General features: G+C 45.9%; 1 protein-coding gene across 4 annotated transcripts in view; it reads right to left on the minus strand.

The window, feature by feature from the left end:
- Positions 1-2109: 2109 nt before the first annotated feature.
- Positions 2110-13719, minus strand: part of LOC129825406 (disks large-associated protein 2-like) — a 183097-nt gene continuing 171487 nt past the window's right edge. For all 4 annotated transcript variants that reach the window (XM_055885494.1, XM_055885497.1, XM_055885495.1 and 1 more), the window contains one exon: positions 2110-13585. In XM_055885494.1, coding sequence (XP_055741469.1) covers positions 13370-13585 — 216 coding nt within the window. In that variant the 3' untranslated portion in view covers positions 2110-13369. The remainder of the gene's footprint in view (positions 13586-13719) is intronic.

Below are 13719 nucleotides of genomic sequence, written 5' to 3' on the forward strand. Positions count from 1 at the left end.
TAGTGTCACTGTTCTTGCTAGTATCACCACTCTTGCTAGTATCAGTGCTCTTGATAGTACCACTGCTCTTGCTACTATCACTACTCTTGCTACTATCACTGCTCTTGCTACGTTCACTGCTCTTGCTATTATTACTGCTCTCGCTACTATCACTGCTCTTGCTAGTCTCACTGCTTTAGCTACTATCACTGCTCTTGCTACAACCACTGCTCTTGCTAGTATCACTGCTCTTGTTACTATCAGTGCTCTTGCTAGTATAACTGCTCTTGCTACTATCACTGCTCTTGCTAGTCTCACTGCTTTAGCTACTATCACTACTCTTGCTACTATCAGTGCTCTTGCTAGTATCAATGCTCTTGCTACTATCACTGCTCTTGCTACTATCACTGCTCTTGCTACTATCACTGCTCTCGCTACTATCACTGCTCTTGCTAGTCTCACTGCTTTAGCTACTATCACTGCTCTTGCTACTATCAGTGCTCTTGATAGTATCAGTGCTCTTGCTAGTATCACGGCTCTTGTTACTATCAGTGCTCTCGCTACTATCACTGCTCCTGCTACTATCACTGCTCTTGCTACTATCAGTGCTCTTGCTACTATCAGTGCTCTTGCTAGTATCACTGCTCTTGCTACTATCACTGCTCTTGCTAGTATCACTGCTCTTGTTACTATAACTGCTCTTGTTAGTATCACTGCTCTTGCTAGTATCACTGCTCTTGATAGTACCACTGCTCTTGCTACTATCACTACTCTTGCTACTATTAGTGCTCTTGCTAGTATCACGGCTCTTGCTACTATCAGTGCTCTTGCTACTATCACTACTCTTGTTACTATTAGTGCTCTTACTAGTACCACTGCTCTTGCTACTATCACTACTCTTGCTACTATCAGTGCTCTTGCTAGTATCACGGCTCTTGCTACTATCAGTGCTCTTGCTACTATCACTACTCTTGCTACTATCAGTGCTCTTGCTAGTATCACTGCTCTTGCTACTATCACTGCTCTTGTTACTATTACTGCTCTCGCTACTATCACTGCTCTTGCTAGTCTCACTGCTTTAGCTACTATCACGGCTCTTGCTACTAACAGTGCTCTTGCTACTATCACTGCTCTTGCTACTATCACTGCTCTTGTTACTATTACTGCTCTCGCTACTATCACTGCTCTTGCTAGTCTCACTGCTTTAGCTACTATCACTGCTCTTGCTACAACCACTGCTCTTGCTAGTATCACTGCTCTTGCTACAACCACTGCTCTTGCTAGTATCAATGCTCTTGTTACTATCAGTGCTCTTGCTAGTATCACTGCTCTTGCTACTATCACTGCTCTTGCTAGTCTCACTGCTTAGCTACTATCACTGCTCTTGCTAATATCAGTGCTCTTGCTAGTATCACTGCTCTTGCTAGTATCACTGCTCTTGCTGCTATCACTGCTCTTGCTAGTATCCCTGCTCCTGCTAGTTTCACCGCTCTTGTTAGTATCACTGCTCTTGCTACTATCACTGCTCTTGCTAGTATCACTGCTCTTGCTAGTATCACTGCTCTTGCTAGTATCACTGCTCTTGCTAACTAGCAGTGCTCTTGCTAGTATCACTGCTCTTGCTACTGTCAGTGCTCTTGCTAGTATCACTGCTCTTGCTAGTATCAGTGCTCTTGCTGCTATCACTGCTCTTGCTAACTAGCAGTGCTCTTGCTAGTATCACTGCTCTTGTTACTATCAGTGTTCTTGCTAGTATCACTGCTCTTGCTACTATCACTGCTATTATCACTGCTTTTGCTACTATCACTGCTCTTTATACTATCACTGCTATTGCTACTATCATTGCTCTTGTCAGCCAAAGGGGGCAACACCAGCTATTGAAGCTAGGGGGGAAATGTTTTTTCCGCACTATGGAATTGGATTTCTGTAGATTTGTTATGAATAAATGATTGCAAAGTATAATCTTTTAGTGTCATTTGTTAAATTAGGTCACCTTTATCTGTCGATAGTGTTGAAGTGAAGATTATATATCCACCTGTCGAAATATGTACAAGAAAAGACAAATTTCCAGGGAGTGTACTTACTTTTTCATATGACTGTATACTGTATACACAGCAACAAAAAAAAGTTAGAAGCAGTTTTTTTTCAAAAAGTTTAATTTGCAGAAGTATTTACAACAGATGGTCATTAACAATACTTAATTCAAAGAGGCAGATTGATAAATTATGGCAAAAATACTGAAGCACATTGATAAAATACAAAATAAATACCATGATAAAGAACGTTCCAAAAAACTCTCATTTAGAAAAGAAAGGTTTACAATTCATTTCAGATAACCAAATATATAAATTAAATGTAAATAGTAACTGAATCAGCAAATGAATCATACAAATACAAAACAAACTGCAATACTGAACAGCAATGAAACATCAGATAATACCTTCATTTTCACTACCCTGCATGCTATCTTAAGACCTTATAAAATAACTTAGACAAATAAAAGTTTAAACAACAAAAACATGGTCAAGAGCAGAAAATAGTTCCGTTTAAATTAGGCATATATTTATATATTTATATATGTATATTTCTGTACAAATAATGCATATTTGGCATTATATTCATCCTCATTATTGATATGATATCTAATAATTAAAAATAGTTTAAGCTAAACAACTACCTTCATATGATTTTTTCTTCCATGTCACATTCCAATTGATTAATTCTACCCACAAGACATCAGACATTTCTCCACCATAGGTAAACATAAAATGAAAGCTGTCTCACCTCGCAAAACATTTAGCAAAAAGAGAAAATAGGACAGGTCAAGGGTGCCCTTTCTCTTCCCTGGGAGGGTTTCATTCGCTTTTAAAGGCTAACAACGCAATGACTGTCAATGTGAACAATGAACGCACATATGCCCCGAATGTCCATACAGTTGAGTTACATGTAGGCCTAGTTAATAGCAGGGGAATGGGTGACCTTGTGGGCAGAATCCTCCATTCCACAATATTGGCATTAACTAAGAAACAGAGTGTAAGCAGATTGGATGGCAGGTCAAATTGGAAGGTCATTTGATATAGAGGCTACAGTGCATTGTGAGTCCATTGTTTGAATGAAGCTTATTGCTAATCGGGCAGCAGGCACTCGCAGTCTATGAGGTTTTGAATGTAAAGCAGCCCTGATTCGATCAAACCTTTTTAAGTAAGCCATGAGTCAATAGCATTGCCTCGAGGAAATGAAGAAAGAGCCCATGGTATTTTGTGGAAATAAAGATCAGTGATAATGAAAACAATTAACTCTGTGCTCCAAATTGAATCAAATGTTTTATGAGAAGAGAGAGACATTCTTACAGTGTAACTGCACTGAAAAAAATGAAGAAATATAAGATTGAAAGAAAAAAATCAAGCAAAGTTTACAGGGCCTGTGGTGATGTCAAAATACTTCAAGAAAAGTTGTTCAAAAGAAAGAATATAGGGTGCCATCTTGATGACATCTTGTGGTACTGCTGTGAAATATGTAGTGTGTGTGTGTGTGTGTGTGTGTGTGTGTGTGTGTGTGTGTGTGTGTGTGTGTGTGTGTGTGTGTGTGTGTGTGTGTGTGTGTGTGTGTGTGTGTGTGTGTGTGTGTGTGTGTGTGTGTGTGTGTGTGTGTATCTGTTTGTTTGTGCTGATCAGACTAAACAGATCTCTGTAAATTTTGAACAAAAAAGAAAGAAGTAAAAAATAATATCATCCCCTTTAGTGACTCTTCTTTAAGGTTTTTAGCACAACAGCTCACCAAACACTTTCGTCCATGATGATGGAACATAAGTTTCAGCCCCTAAACAAGTTCCATACGTACAGGGCGCAGAGCAATATATCACAACCACTGTTGATTGATTTAGTACTGTGATATATGATACAATTTGTTATTCTAAATGTCTTTGTGTATGTGTGTTTAGCGTTTACGTCTTAAAGAGCATTATTTTCCTAAAATTATCATATTTTCAATCACTATAATGTATCAGGAAAGAAATTCATCACGGATATACAGTACTGTATCTATATGGACCTGAGCCACCCAGTGCTGCCAGTGTGGAATGCTTACTAGATGAGGGTTATGTATGTACCTAATAGAGCTTCTTTCAGAACAAGCAGTCAAGACGGCCAGTAAGAGTGCGTAAACACCAAAGTTACAGAAGATAGATTGTTGAAAACGTACTGCATTGACCTCATCATCCATGTGCCCAACAATTAAAATCTTCCACCCTCTTATCACAATCTCCACTTTCATAGCAATCATTACATAATGTGTCGTAATGCTTTAGAGGTCATGCCTGAAGACATGGGGACATGGTGCAGGACTGCTGCATAGAACACAGGCATGGCAAAGTGCTTTGATGGGCGTCATATACAAATACACCTATCTATCCCACTGCAACTGACTCTCAACCATGAGGTAAACAGCTGTATGTGTGCCTGCCTGTTGTATGAAGCACTATTACACTTTTGGCAGGTCAAGTTTAGTCAATCCCTTGTTTGTGGCGACCATAATAAACCATAAAGCATTGACAACTGGAACGAGGTTACGATATCTTAGCAAGGAGGCGGAGGAGAAGCGGGGTCATCTTCACCATCTCCTATCTGATGAGAATACTCTCTGGGATGTTGTTTTTCTCTGCCGACCCCCATGTTTGCTCCTGTTCCACTGATTCAATTAGATTTTGATAACATTTTCTACGCCGCTTTCTCTGTTCTTAAATAAATCAAAGACCATCAACATACAAGACTGCCTGATGATAAAGTATAAACAGTGTGTACCAATCATGAAGATACTTGCATTCTATTCCTAGAATCACATCCTTATATTCTAGACCTCATATCAACACTCGCAGCAGTCATACAACAGCATAACATTCAATATGATCCAACTCTAAATCGACAATAGTAATATCAATGCACTTGGATGAACAAAGCCACGCTAGTTTTCTCCCTAACAGCCGTTTGTGGTGAAACAACCCAAGCAACACAAGCAGTGATGGCCAAGCACTCTGCCAGGCATCGTATTCCAACCAAAGACCTCAACCTAAGACATTCATTCACAGATTCTAATACGTCTGATTTTAAGGCACCTAAGGATTTTTCCCACTATTCCTAGTTGCCTAACTTTACCCCTCCTTAGATCATGGAAAAGCAGCATGGGACAAACGTGCTAATAGAGAATGTTTGAGAAAGGGAAATGAGTTTGCTATGAAAACCAACAACCAGCTGTCAAAACCTATGCACCTACATTAAAAGCCTATATATACATTACAGTACTACACAATATGAGTAACTAAAGACTAGGAATTGATAGAGTGAAAGAAAACTTGAGAAAAGGCATGAAGCTCCATGAACAATTAACTTTGGTCTAATATCACGTTAAATATAATCTGTATCTGTTGACATACAGTAGCAGTGTGCAAACTTGGTAACTGTAGTGAATAGTTACTAGTAGGTCACCATAGCAGCAGTTGGTGACCCTGGGATTTGGAATCTTTCAGATGAGACCATCACAACAGGTGTGAAGGAGCTGAAGTGACATAATTTCTACTGCCCAATCAGCATACTCTAATGAGAACTGACTTTTATTTTTCTTATTATTTTAACATCTCTTCATCAAGCTATCAATGTCTCTCACTTTCTCCTGTGTACCTCACTAAGACCAGACATGGACTTGAAATCACAAGGGATGATATCACTGTACTGTTTGCTTTTACACAGCACCTACACAGCTCCTACACAGCTCCTACACAGCACCTACACAGCTCCTACACAGCTCCTACACAGCACCTACACAGCTCCTACACAGCTCCTACACAGCTCCTACACAGCACCTACACAGCTCCTACACAGCTCCTACACAGCACCTATGTCCTTTTTTTTGCATTGTTAGGGGCTCTACATTCATGAACGTTTTTGCTTTCCATGTGTTTAAGGCCGCCTGGTAAGTAAGTGTTTCATCGAGTTTCACAGCAGAGAGAGACTGACGTCAGGAAATGAAATGGGAGATGCTGAGTGGTTTACTAGAAGCTATATAGGAATGAGGAAAGTTCCAGTTCATTAAACTACTTTCCACCCTTTTGAGCAAAATATCTGGCAACATATCTGACCAACTGAACTGTGGCTTACTATGTGCTGTCATTCCAAAGCCCTCCATTAAAAGCTTTTCTTCATCAATACAATGTGGACATATAACAGATAACAGCTAAGATAACAGCTTACCACCAAGTACACCACACTAACTAACCCGAAACAAGCAAACAATCGCATCGCATTCTATTGAACATTCGTAGTCAACTACTGGTGCAGGAAGCTTACAACCCTAACGCCACAATTATATTGGAATAAATGTATTATAGTTCAAATCCAAATGTGCTGTTCATGTGGGTAAATTGATATGCTATGCCAATGATATACAGTGCAACACAAATGCCAGTATATCATGTCATCTAGTAAAAGGACAGGTTCTATGTTTTTGAAGGAAATGTACAGTAGATTGAACTAATAAGTTCATTGGCTGGGTGAGGGGACAATTCTCCACTGTAGTGTTCAGTGGAGCAACGTCCAAGCAATGTTAAAGCCATGTCAATAAAAACGTCAATGCCTCTCACACACACACACACACACACACACACACACACACACACACACACACACACACACACACACACACACACACACACACACACACACACACACACACACACACACACACACACACACACACACACACATTATCCCTGCCATGACAGAAACCCTATTTTCTGCTATCCAGAGATAGACTAGAAATTCCTCATTAATATGTATTTTCTCTGCCTCTTCAATGAACAACTTCTAAGCAAAAATTAACCCTGCAAATAGACTATTTGCAAAGATGGTCTTTTCGCAAGTCAATAGCAACCATCATTAATTCCAGATGCTATGGGCACCATTTAGTAAATATGTTGTTAAAAAGTAGCTGTGTGTGTAGGACTGGGTAAATGACAACCGTTTCAGAGTAAAAAAACAGCACCATTTACTAGTAACTAGATAGTGTTAAAGTGTCATTTGCACCTGTCTGTCCCACACTACATCTGTAATGTGGAGGAAAGTACTTGAAGGTTCTGTGCCAGATGGGATGATGTGGCTGTGATGTGGTCCCTAATAAGTAGGACTGTTAGGCCACTGTTCTCTACACCCGATAGATACTCACTTTTTCACACCATCCACCATGAGAATATCGAGTTCAATCTAATATATATGTGGGTGTGATAGATTACATGATTTATCATTACAATCAATCGTACTTGACACCAGAGGCTTGAATGCCAGAATGTCGTCATGGGGCTAAACACACAACTCAAAGTGGACTATAGAATAACGTAATAGTCCTATTCAGTAGAAAATATTCCACATGTGTCCTTGCAGATAAACTGCAACAATAGCAAGTGAGCATCATGAACTACATTTCCCTTGGACATACAAACATGAATAGTACATATAAGGTGCAAAAATGCATTGTATCATATAGTACATTTTTTCTTCCAGAAATTAGAAACATTTGTTTTCGTTAAATGATTTACAATAGTGTTACAATGGAAACATGTTTCAGACGAATAAATGTACTGCACCACCCATATCATAAGCATGTTTCAACCTTACATCAATGCCATTATCATAAGTGAAAATGCATCAATGCAGCCCTAATGTAATACTGCATATATTTTTCACATCCTATTTCTCAGCAACATTAGTCAGTGGCTGCAGTAGCTAGCCTGGTAGTGGGGTGACGTTAGTCAGTGGCTGAGGCAGCTAGCCTGTTGGGGGGTGACGTTAGTCAGTGGCTGCAGTAGCTAGCCTGGTAGTGGGGTGACGTTAGTCAGTGGCTGAGGCAGCTAGCCTGTTGGGGGGTGACGTTAGTCAGTGGCTGCAGTAGCTAGCCTGGTAGTGGGGTGACGTTAGTCAGTGGCTGAGGCAGCTAGCCTGTTGGGGGGTGACGTTAGTCAGTGGCTGCAGTAGCTAGCCTGTTGGGGGGGTGACGTTAGTCAGTGGTTGCAGTGGCTAGCCTGGTAAAAAGTGGTGTGACATTAGTCAGTGGCTGCAGTAGCTAGCCTGTTGGGGGGTGACGTTAGTCAGTGGCTGCAGTAGCTATCCTGGTAGTGGGGTGACGTTAGTCAGTGGCTGCAATAGCTAGCCTGTTGGGGGGTGACGTTAGTCAGTGGCTGCAGTAGCTAGCCTGTTGGGGGGTGACGTTAGTCAGTGGCTGCAGTAGCTAGCCTGGTAGTGGGGTGACGTTAGTCAGTGGCTGCAGTAGCTAGCCTGTTGGGGGGTGACGTTAGTCAGTGGCTGCAGTAGCTAGCATGGTAGTGGGGTGACGTTAGTCAGTGGCTGAGGCAGCTAGCCTGGTAAAAAGTGGTGTGACATTAGTCAGTGGCTGCAGTAGCTAGCCTGTTGGGGGGTGATGTTAGTCAGTGGCTGCAGTAGCTAGCCTGGTAGTGGGGTGACGTTAGTCAGTGGCTGCAGTAGCTAGCCTGGTAAAAAGTGGTGTGACAATAGTCAGTGGCTGCAGTAGCTAGCCTGGTAGTGGGGTGACGTTAGTCAGTGGCTGCAGTAGCTAGCCTGTTGGGGGGTGACGTTAGTCAGTGGCTGCAGTAGCTAGCCTGGTAGTGGGGTGACGTTAGTCAGTGGCTGAGGCAGCTAGCCTGTTGGGGGGTGACATTAGTCAGTGGCTGCAGTAGCTAGCCTGTTGGGGGGTGACGTTAGTCAGTGGTTGCAGTAGCTAGCCTGTTGGGGGGTGACGTTAGTCAGTGGCTGCAGTAGCTAGCCTGTTGGGGGGTGACGTTAGTCAGTGGCTGCAGTAGCTAGCCTGGTAGTGGGGTGACGTTAGTCAGTGGCTGCAGTAGCTAGCCTGTTGGGGGGTGACGTTAGTCAGTGGCTACAGTAGCTAGCCTGTTGGGGGGTGACGTTAGTCAGTGGCTGCAGTAGCTAGCCTGGTAGTGGGGTGACGTTAGTCAGTGGCTGCAGTAGCTAGCCTGTTGGGGGGTGACATTAGTCAGTGGCTGCAGTAGCTAGCCTGGCAGTGGGGTGACGTTAGTCAGTGGCTGCAGTAGCTAGCCTGTTGGGGGGTGACGTTAGTCAGTGGCTGCAGTAGCTAGCCTGGTAGTGGGGTGACATTAGTCAGTGGCTGCAGTAGCTAGCCTGTTGGGGGGTGACGTTAGTCAGTGGCTGCAGTAGCTAGCCTGGTAGTGGGGTGACGTTAGTCAGTGGCTGAGGCAGCTAGCCTGGTAAAAAGTGGTGTGACATTAGTCAGTGGCTGCAGTAGCTAGCCTGTTGGGGGGTGACGTTAGTCAGTGGCTGCAGTAGCTAGCCTGGTAGTGGGGTGACGAAAGTTAGTGGCTGAGGCAGCTAGCCTGGTAAAAAGTGGTGTGACATTAGTCAGTGGCTGCAGTAGCTAGCCTGTTGGGGGGTGACGTTAGTCAGTGGCTGCAGTAGCTAGCCTGGTAGTGGGGTGACGTTAGTCAGTGGCTGCAGTAGCTAGCCTGTTAGTGGGGTGACGTTAGTCAGTGGCTGCAGTAGCTAGCCTGGTAGTGGGGTGACGTTAGTCAGTGGCTGCAGTAGCTAGCCTGGTAGTGGGGTGACGTTAGTCAGTGGCTGAGGCAGCTAGCCTGGTAAAAAGTGGTGTGACATTAGTCAGTGGCTGCAGTAGCTAGCCTGTTGGGGGGTGACGTTAGTCAGTGGCTGCAGTAGCTAGCCTGGTAGTGGGGTGACGTTAGTCAGTGGCTGAGGCAGCTAGCCTGGTAAAAAGTGGTGTGACATTAGTCAGTGGCTGCAGTAGCTAGCCTGGTAGTGGGGTGACGTTAGTCAGTGGCTGAGGCAGCTAGCCTGGTAAAAAGTGGTGTGACATTAGTCAGTGGCTGCAGTAGCTAGCCTGTTGGGGGGTGACGTTAGTCAGTGGCTGCAGTAGCTAGCCTGGTAGTGGGGTGACGTTAGTCAGTGGCTGAGGCAGCTAGCCTGGTAAAAAGTGGTGTGACAATAGTCAGTGGCTGCAGTAGCTAGCCTGGTAGTGGGGTGACGTTAGTCAGTGGCTGCAGTATCTAGCCTGTTGGGGGGTGACGTTAGTCAGTGGCTGCAGTAGCTAGCCTGGTAGTGGGGTGACGTTAGTCAGTGGCTGAGGCAGCTAGCCTGTTGGGGGGTGACGTTAGTCAGTGGCTGCAGTAGCTAGCCTGGTAGTGGGGTGACGTTAGTCAGTGGCTGAGGCAGCTAGCCTGTTGGGGGGTGACGTTAGTCAGTGGCTGCAGTAGCTAGCCTGTTGGGGGGGTGACGTTAGTCAGTGGTTGCAGTGGCTAGCCTGGTAAAAAGTGGTGTGACATTAGTCAGTGGCTGCAGTAGCTAGCCTGTTGGGGGGTGACGTTAGTCAGTGGCTGCAGTAGCTATCCTGGTAGTGGGGTGACGTTAGTCAGTGGCTGCAATAGCTAGCCTGTTTGGGGGTGACGTTAGTCAGTGGCTGCAGTAGCTAGCCTGTTGGGGGGTGACGTTAGTCAGTGGCTGCAGTAGCTAGCCTGGTAGTGGGGTGACGTTAGTCAGTGGCTGCAGTAGCTAGCCTGTTGGGGGGTGACGTTAGTCAGTGGCTGCAGTAGCTAGCATGGTAGTGGGGTGACGTTAGTCAGTGGCTGAGGCAGCTAGCCTGGTAAAAAGTGGTGTGACATTAGTCAGTGGCTGCAGTAGCTAGCCTGTTGGGGGGTGATGTTAGTCAGTGGCTGCAGTAGCTAGCCTGGTAGTGGGGTGACGTTAGTCAGTGGCTGCAGTAGCTAGCCTGGTAAAAAGTGGTGTGACAATAGTCAGTGGCTGCAGTAGCTAGCCTGGTAGTGGGGTGACGTTAGTCAGTGGCTGCAGTAGCTAGCCTGTTGGGGGGTGACGTTAGTCAGTGGCTGCAGTAGCTAGCCTGGTAGTGGGGTGACGTTAGTCAGTGGCTGAGGCAGCTAGCCTGTTGGGGGGTGACATTAGTCAGTGGCTGCAGTAGCTAGCCTGTTGGGGGGTGACGTTAGTCAGTGGTTGCAGTAGCTAGCCTGTTGGGGGGTGACGTTAGTCAGTGGCTGCAGTAGCTAGCCTGTTGGGGGGTGACGTTAGTCAGTGGCTGCAGTAGCTAGCCTGGTAGTGGGGTGACGTTAGTCAGTGGCTGCAGTAGCTAGCCTGTTGGGGGGTGACGTTAGTCAGTGGCTACAGTAGCTAGCCTGTTGGGGGGTGACGTTAGTCAGTGGCTGCAGTAGCTAGCCTGGTAGTGGGGTGACGTTAGTCAGTGGCTGCAGTAGCTAGCCTGTTGGGGGGTGACATTAGTCAGTGGCTGCAGTAGCTAGCCTGGCAGTGGGGTGACGTTAGTCAGTGGCTGCAGTAGCTAGCCTGTTGGGGGGTGACGTTAGTCAGTGGCTGCAGTAGCTAGCCTGGTAGTGGGGTGACATTAGTCAGTGGCTGCAGTAGCTAGCCTGTTGGGGGGTGACGTTAGTCAGTGGCTGCAGTAGCTAGCCTGGTAGTGGGGTGACGTTAGTCAGTGGCTGAGGCAGCTAGCCTGGTAAAAAGTGGTGTGACATTAGTCAGTGGCTGCAGTAGCTAGCCTGTTGGGGGGTGACGTTAGTCAGTGGCTGCAGTAGCTAGCCTGGTAGTGGGGTGACGAAAGTTAGTGGCTGAGGCAGCTAGCCTGGTAAAAAGTGGTGTGACATTAGTCAGTGGCTGCAGTAGCTAGCCTGTTGGGGGGTGACGTTAGTCAGTGGCTGCAGTAGCTAGCCTGGTAGTGGGGTGACGTTAGTCAGTGGCTGCAGTAGCTAGCCTGTTAGTGGGGTGACGTTAGTCAGTGGCTGCAGTAGCTAGCCTGGTAGTGGGGTGACGTTAGTCAGTGGCTGCAGTAGCTAGCCTGGTAGTGGGGTGACGTTAGTCAGTGGCTGAGGCAGCTAGCCTGGTAAAAAGTGGTGTGACATTAGTCAGTGGCTGCAGTAGCTAGCCTGTTGGGGGGTGACGTTAGTCAGTGGCTGCAGTAGCTAGCCTGGTAGTGGGGTGACGTTAGTCAGTGGCTGAGGCAGCTAGCCTGGTAAAAAGTGGTGTGACATTAGTCAGTGGCTGCAGTAGCTAGCCTGGTAGTGGGGTGACGTTAGTCAGTGGCTGAGGCAGCTAGCCTGGTAAAAAGTGGTGTGACATTAGTCAGTGGCTGCAGTAGCTAGCCTGTTGGGGGGTGACGTTAGTCAGTGGCTGCAGTAGCTAGCCTGGTAGTGGGGTGACGTTAGTCAGTGGCTGAGGCAGCTAGCCTGGTAAAAAGTGGTGTGACAATAGTCAGTGGCTGCAGTAGCTAGCCTGGTAGTGGGGTGACGTTAGTCAGTGGCTGCAGTATCTAGCCTGTTGGGGGGTGACGTTAGTCAGTGGCTGCAGTAGCTAGCCTGGTAAAAAAGTGGTGTGACAATAGTCAGTGGCTGCAGTAGCTAGCTTGGTAGTGGGGTGACGTTAGTCAGTGGCTGCAGTAGCTAGCCTGGTAAAAAGTGGTGTGACAATAGTCAATGGCTGCAGTAGCTAGCCTGGTAAAAAGTTGTGTGAGTACGTCCCTAGAATAACAAAATAATTACTATACCCACCCAGCATGCTGTGCGAGTGCAACCATTTCAGATATGATGACTTCTCTGTCTTTACCATAGAAATAGAATAGACTTAGATTAGAATTCTGTCCATGGTGTTTACCTGCAAGACTCAGGTATTTCAATAGCAGGTGTTGATCAATCACATGATATACCCCCCCACTTATGCTGTCAACCCACCAACATGGGGAGAGATTTTCAGACATCTGTCTTGACAGTGAGTCCTCACCACCTCTGTGCTACCACTGGGATGCAGTAGTCTCCACACAGGGTGTTTTAGCCCAAGACCACTGTTGCTGGTGAGATTCTCCATAGAAAAGTTGCACTTTGTGATTCCCTTTGAACACTGTGGAAAAATACTGACATTCCCCTTTACTTTACCCAGAGGCTTATAATAATACATGATGGCAATGCAAAAGCTCTTAGGGGGAAGTACATTTCCAACGACAATATTTGTTACAGTATAGAAAATAATCTATTTGCTTGTATTTACCCAAATATAATTGTGATGGTGGATCAGTTCGGTTAAAGGGGAGGGTGTACTAGCAGCTCATTGTAGTGGGGTGGGGAATATTCCCTCCGTCTTAAAGGGGAGAGGACACCAGAAGAATGGCAACAGGTGGAGAAAAAACAGTGTGGAGTGAGAGACGTTTGCACAGATAAGAAGGAGAGCGGAAGGGGTCTGGGTTACACCCACTGGCTGGGGCTGAGGTATGGGGGGCGGATATGGGCAAAACAGGGGTAGGGGTGGGCTAGGGGGGGGTAAATCCTCGAACCTCAAAGACGGGTCTGGGCCTCGGGGATGTAGATCTCAATGCTGTCCGCCCGCTCCGTGGCTGAGTTCTGTCTGAAGGAAGCCGCCCGCTTGGCAGCCAGAAGACGACGCCGGGCCTCCTGACGCTGGCGGTCCTGCAGATCCAGAGAGCGTTCCCGCACCACGCCGCCACGCCCCTTCGGAGGCCTCTTTGGCAGCGGGGGAGGCCACTTCCTCTCCTTCACATGAGAGAGAGATTATGAGAGAGAGAGAGAGAGAGAGAGAGAGAGAGAGAGAGAGAGAGAGAGAGAGAGATAGAGAGAGAGAGAGAGAGAGAGAGAGAGAGAGAGAGAGAGAGAGAGAGAGAGAGAGA

Source organism: Salvelinus fontinalis, chromosome 27, assembly GCF_029448725.1.
Source record: "Salvelinus fontinalis isolate EN_2023a chromosome 27, ASM2944872v1, whole genome shotgun sequence".
NCBI lineage: Eukaryota > Metazoa > Chordata > Actinopteri > Salmoniformes > Salmonidae > Salvelinus > Salvelinus fontinalis.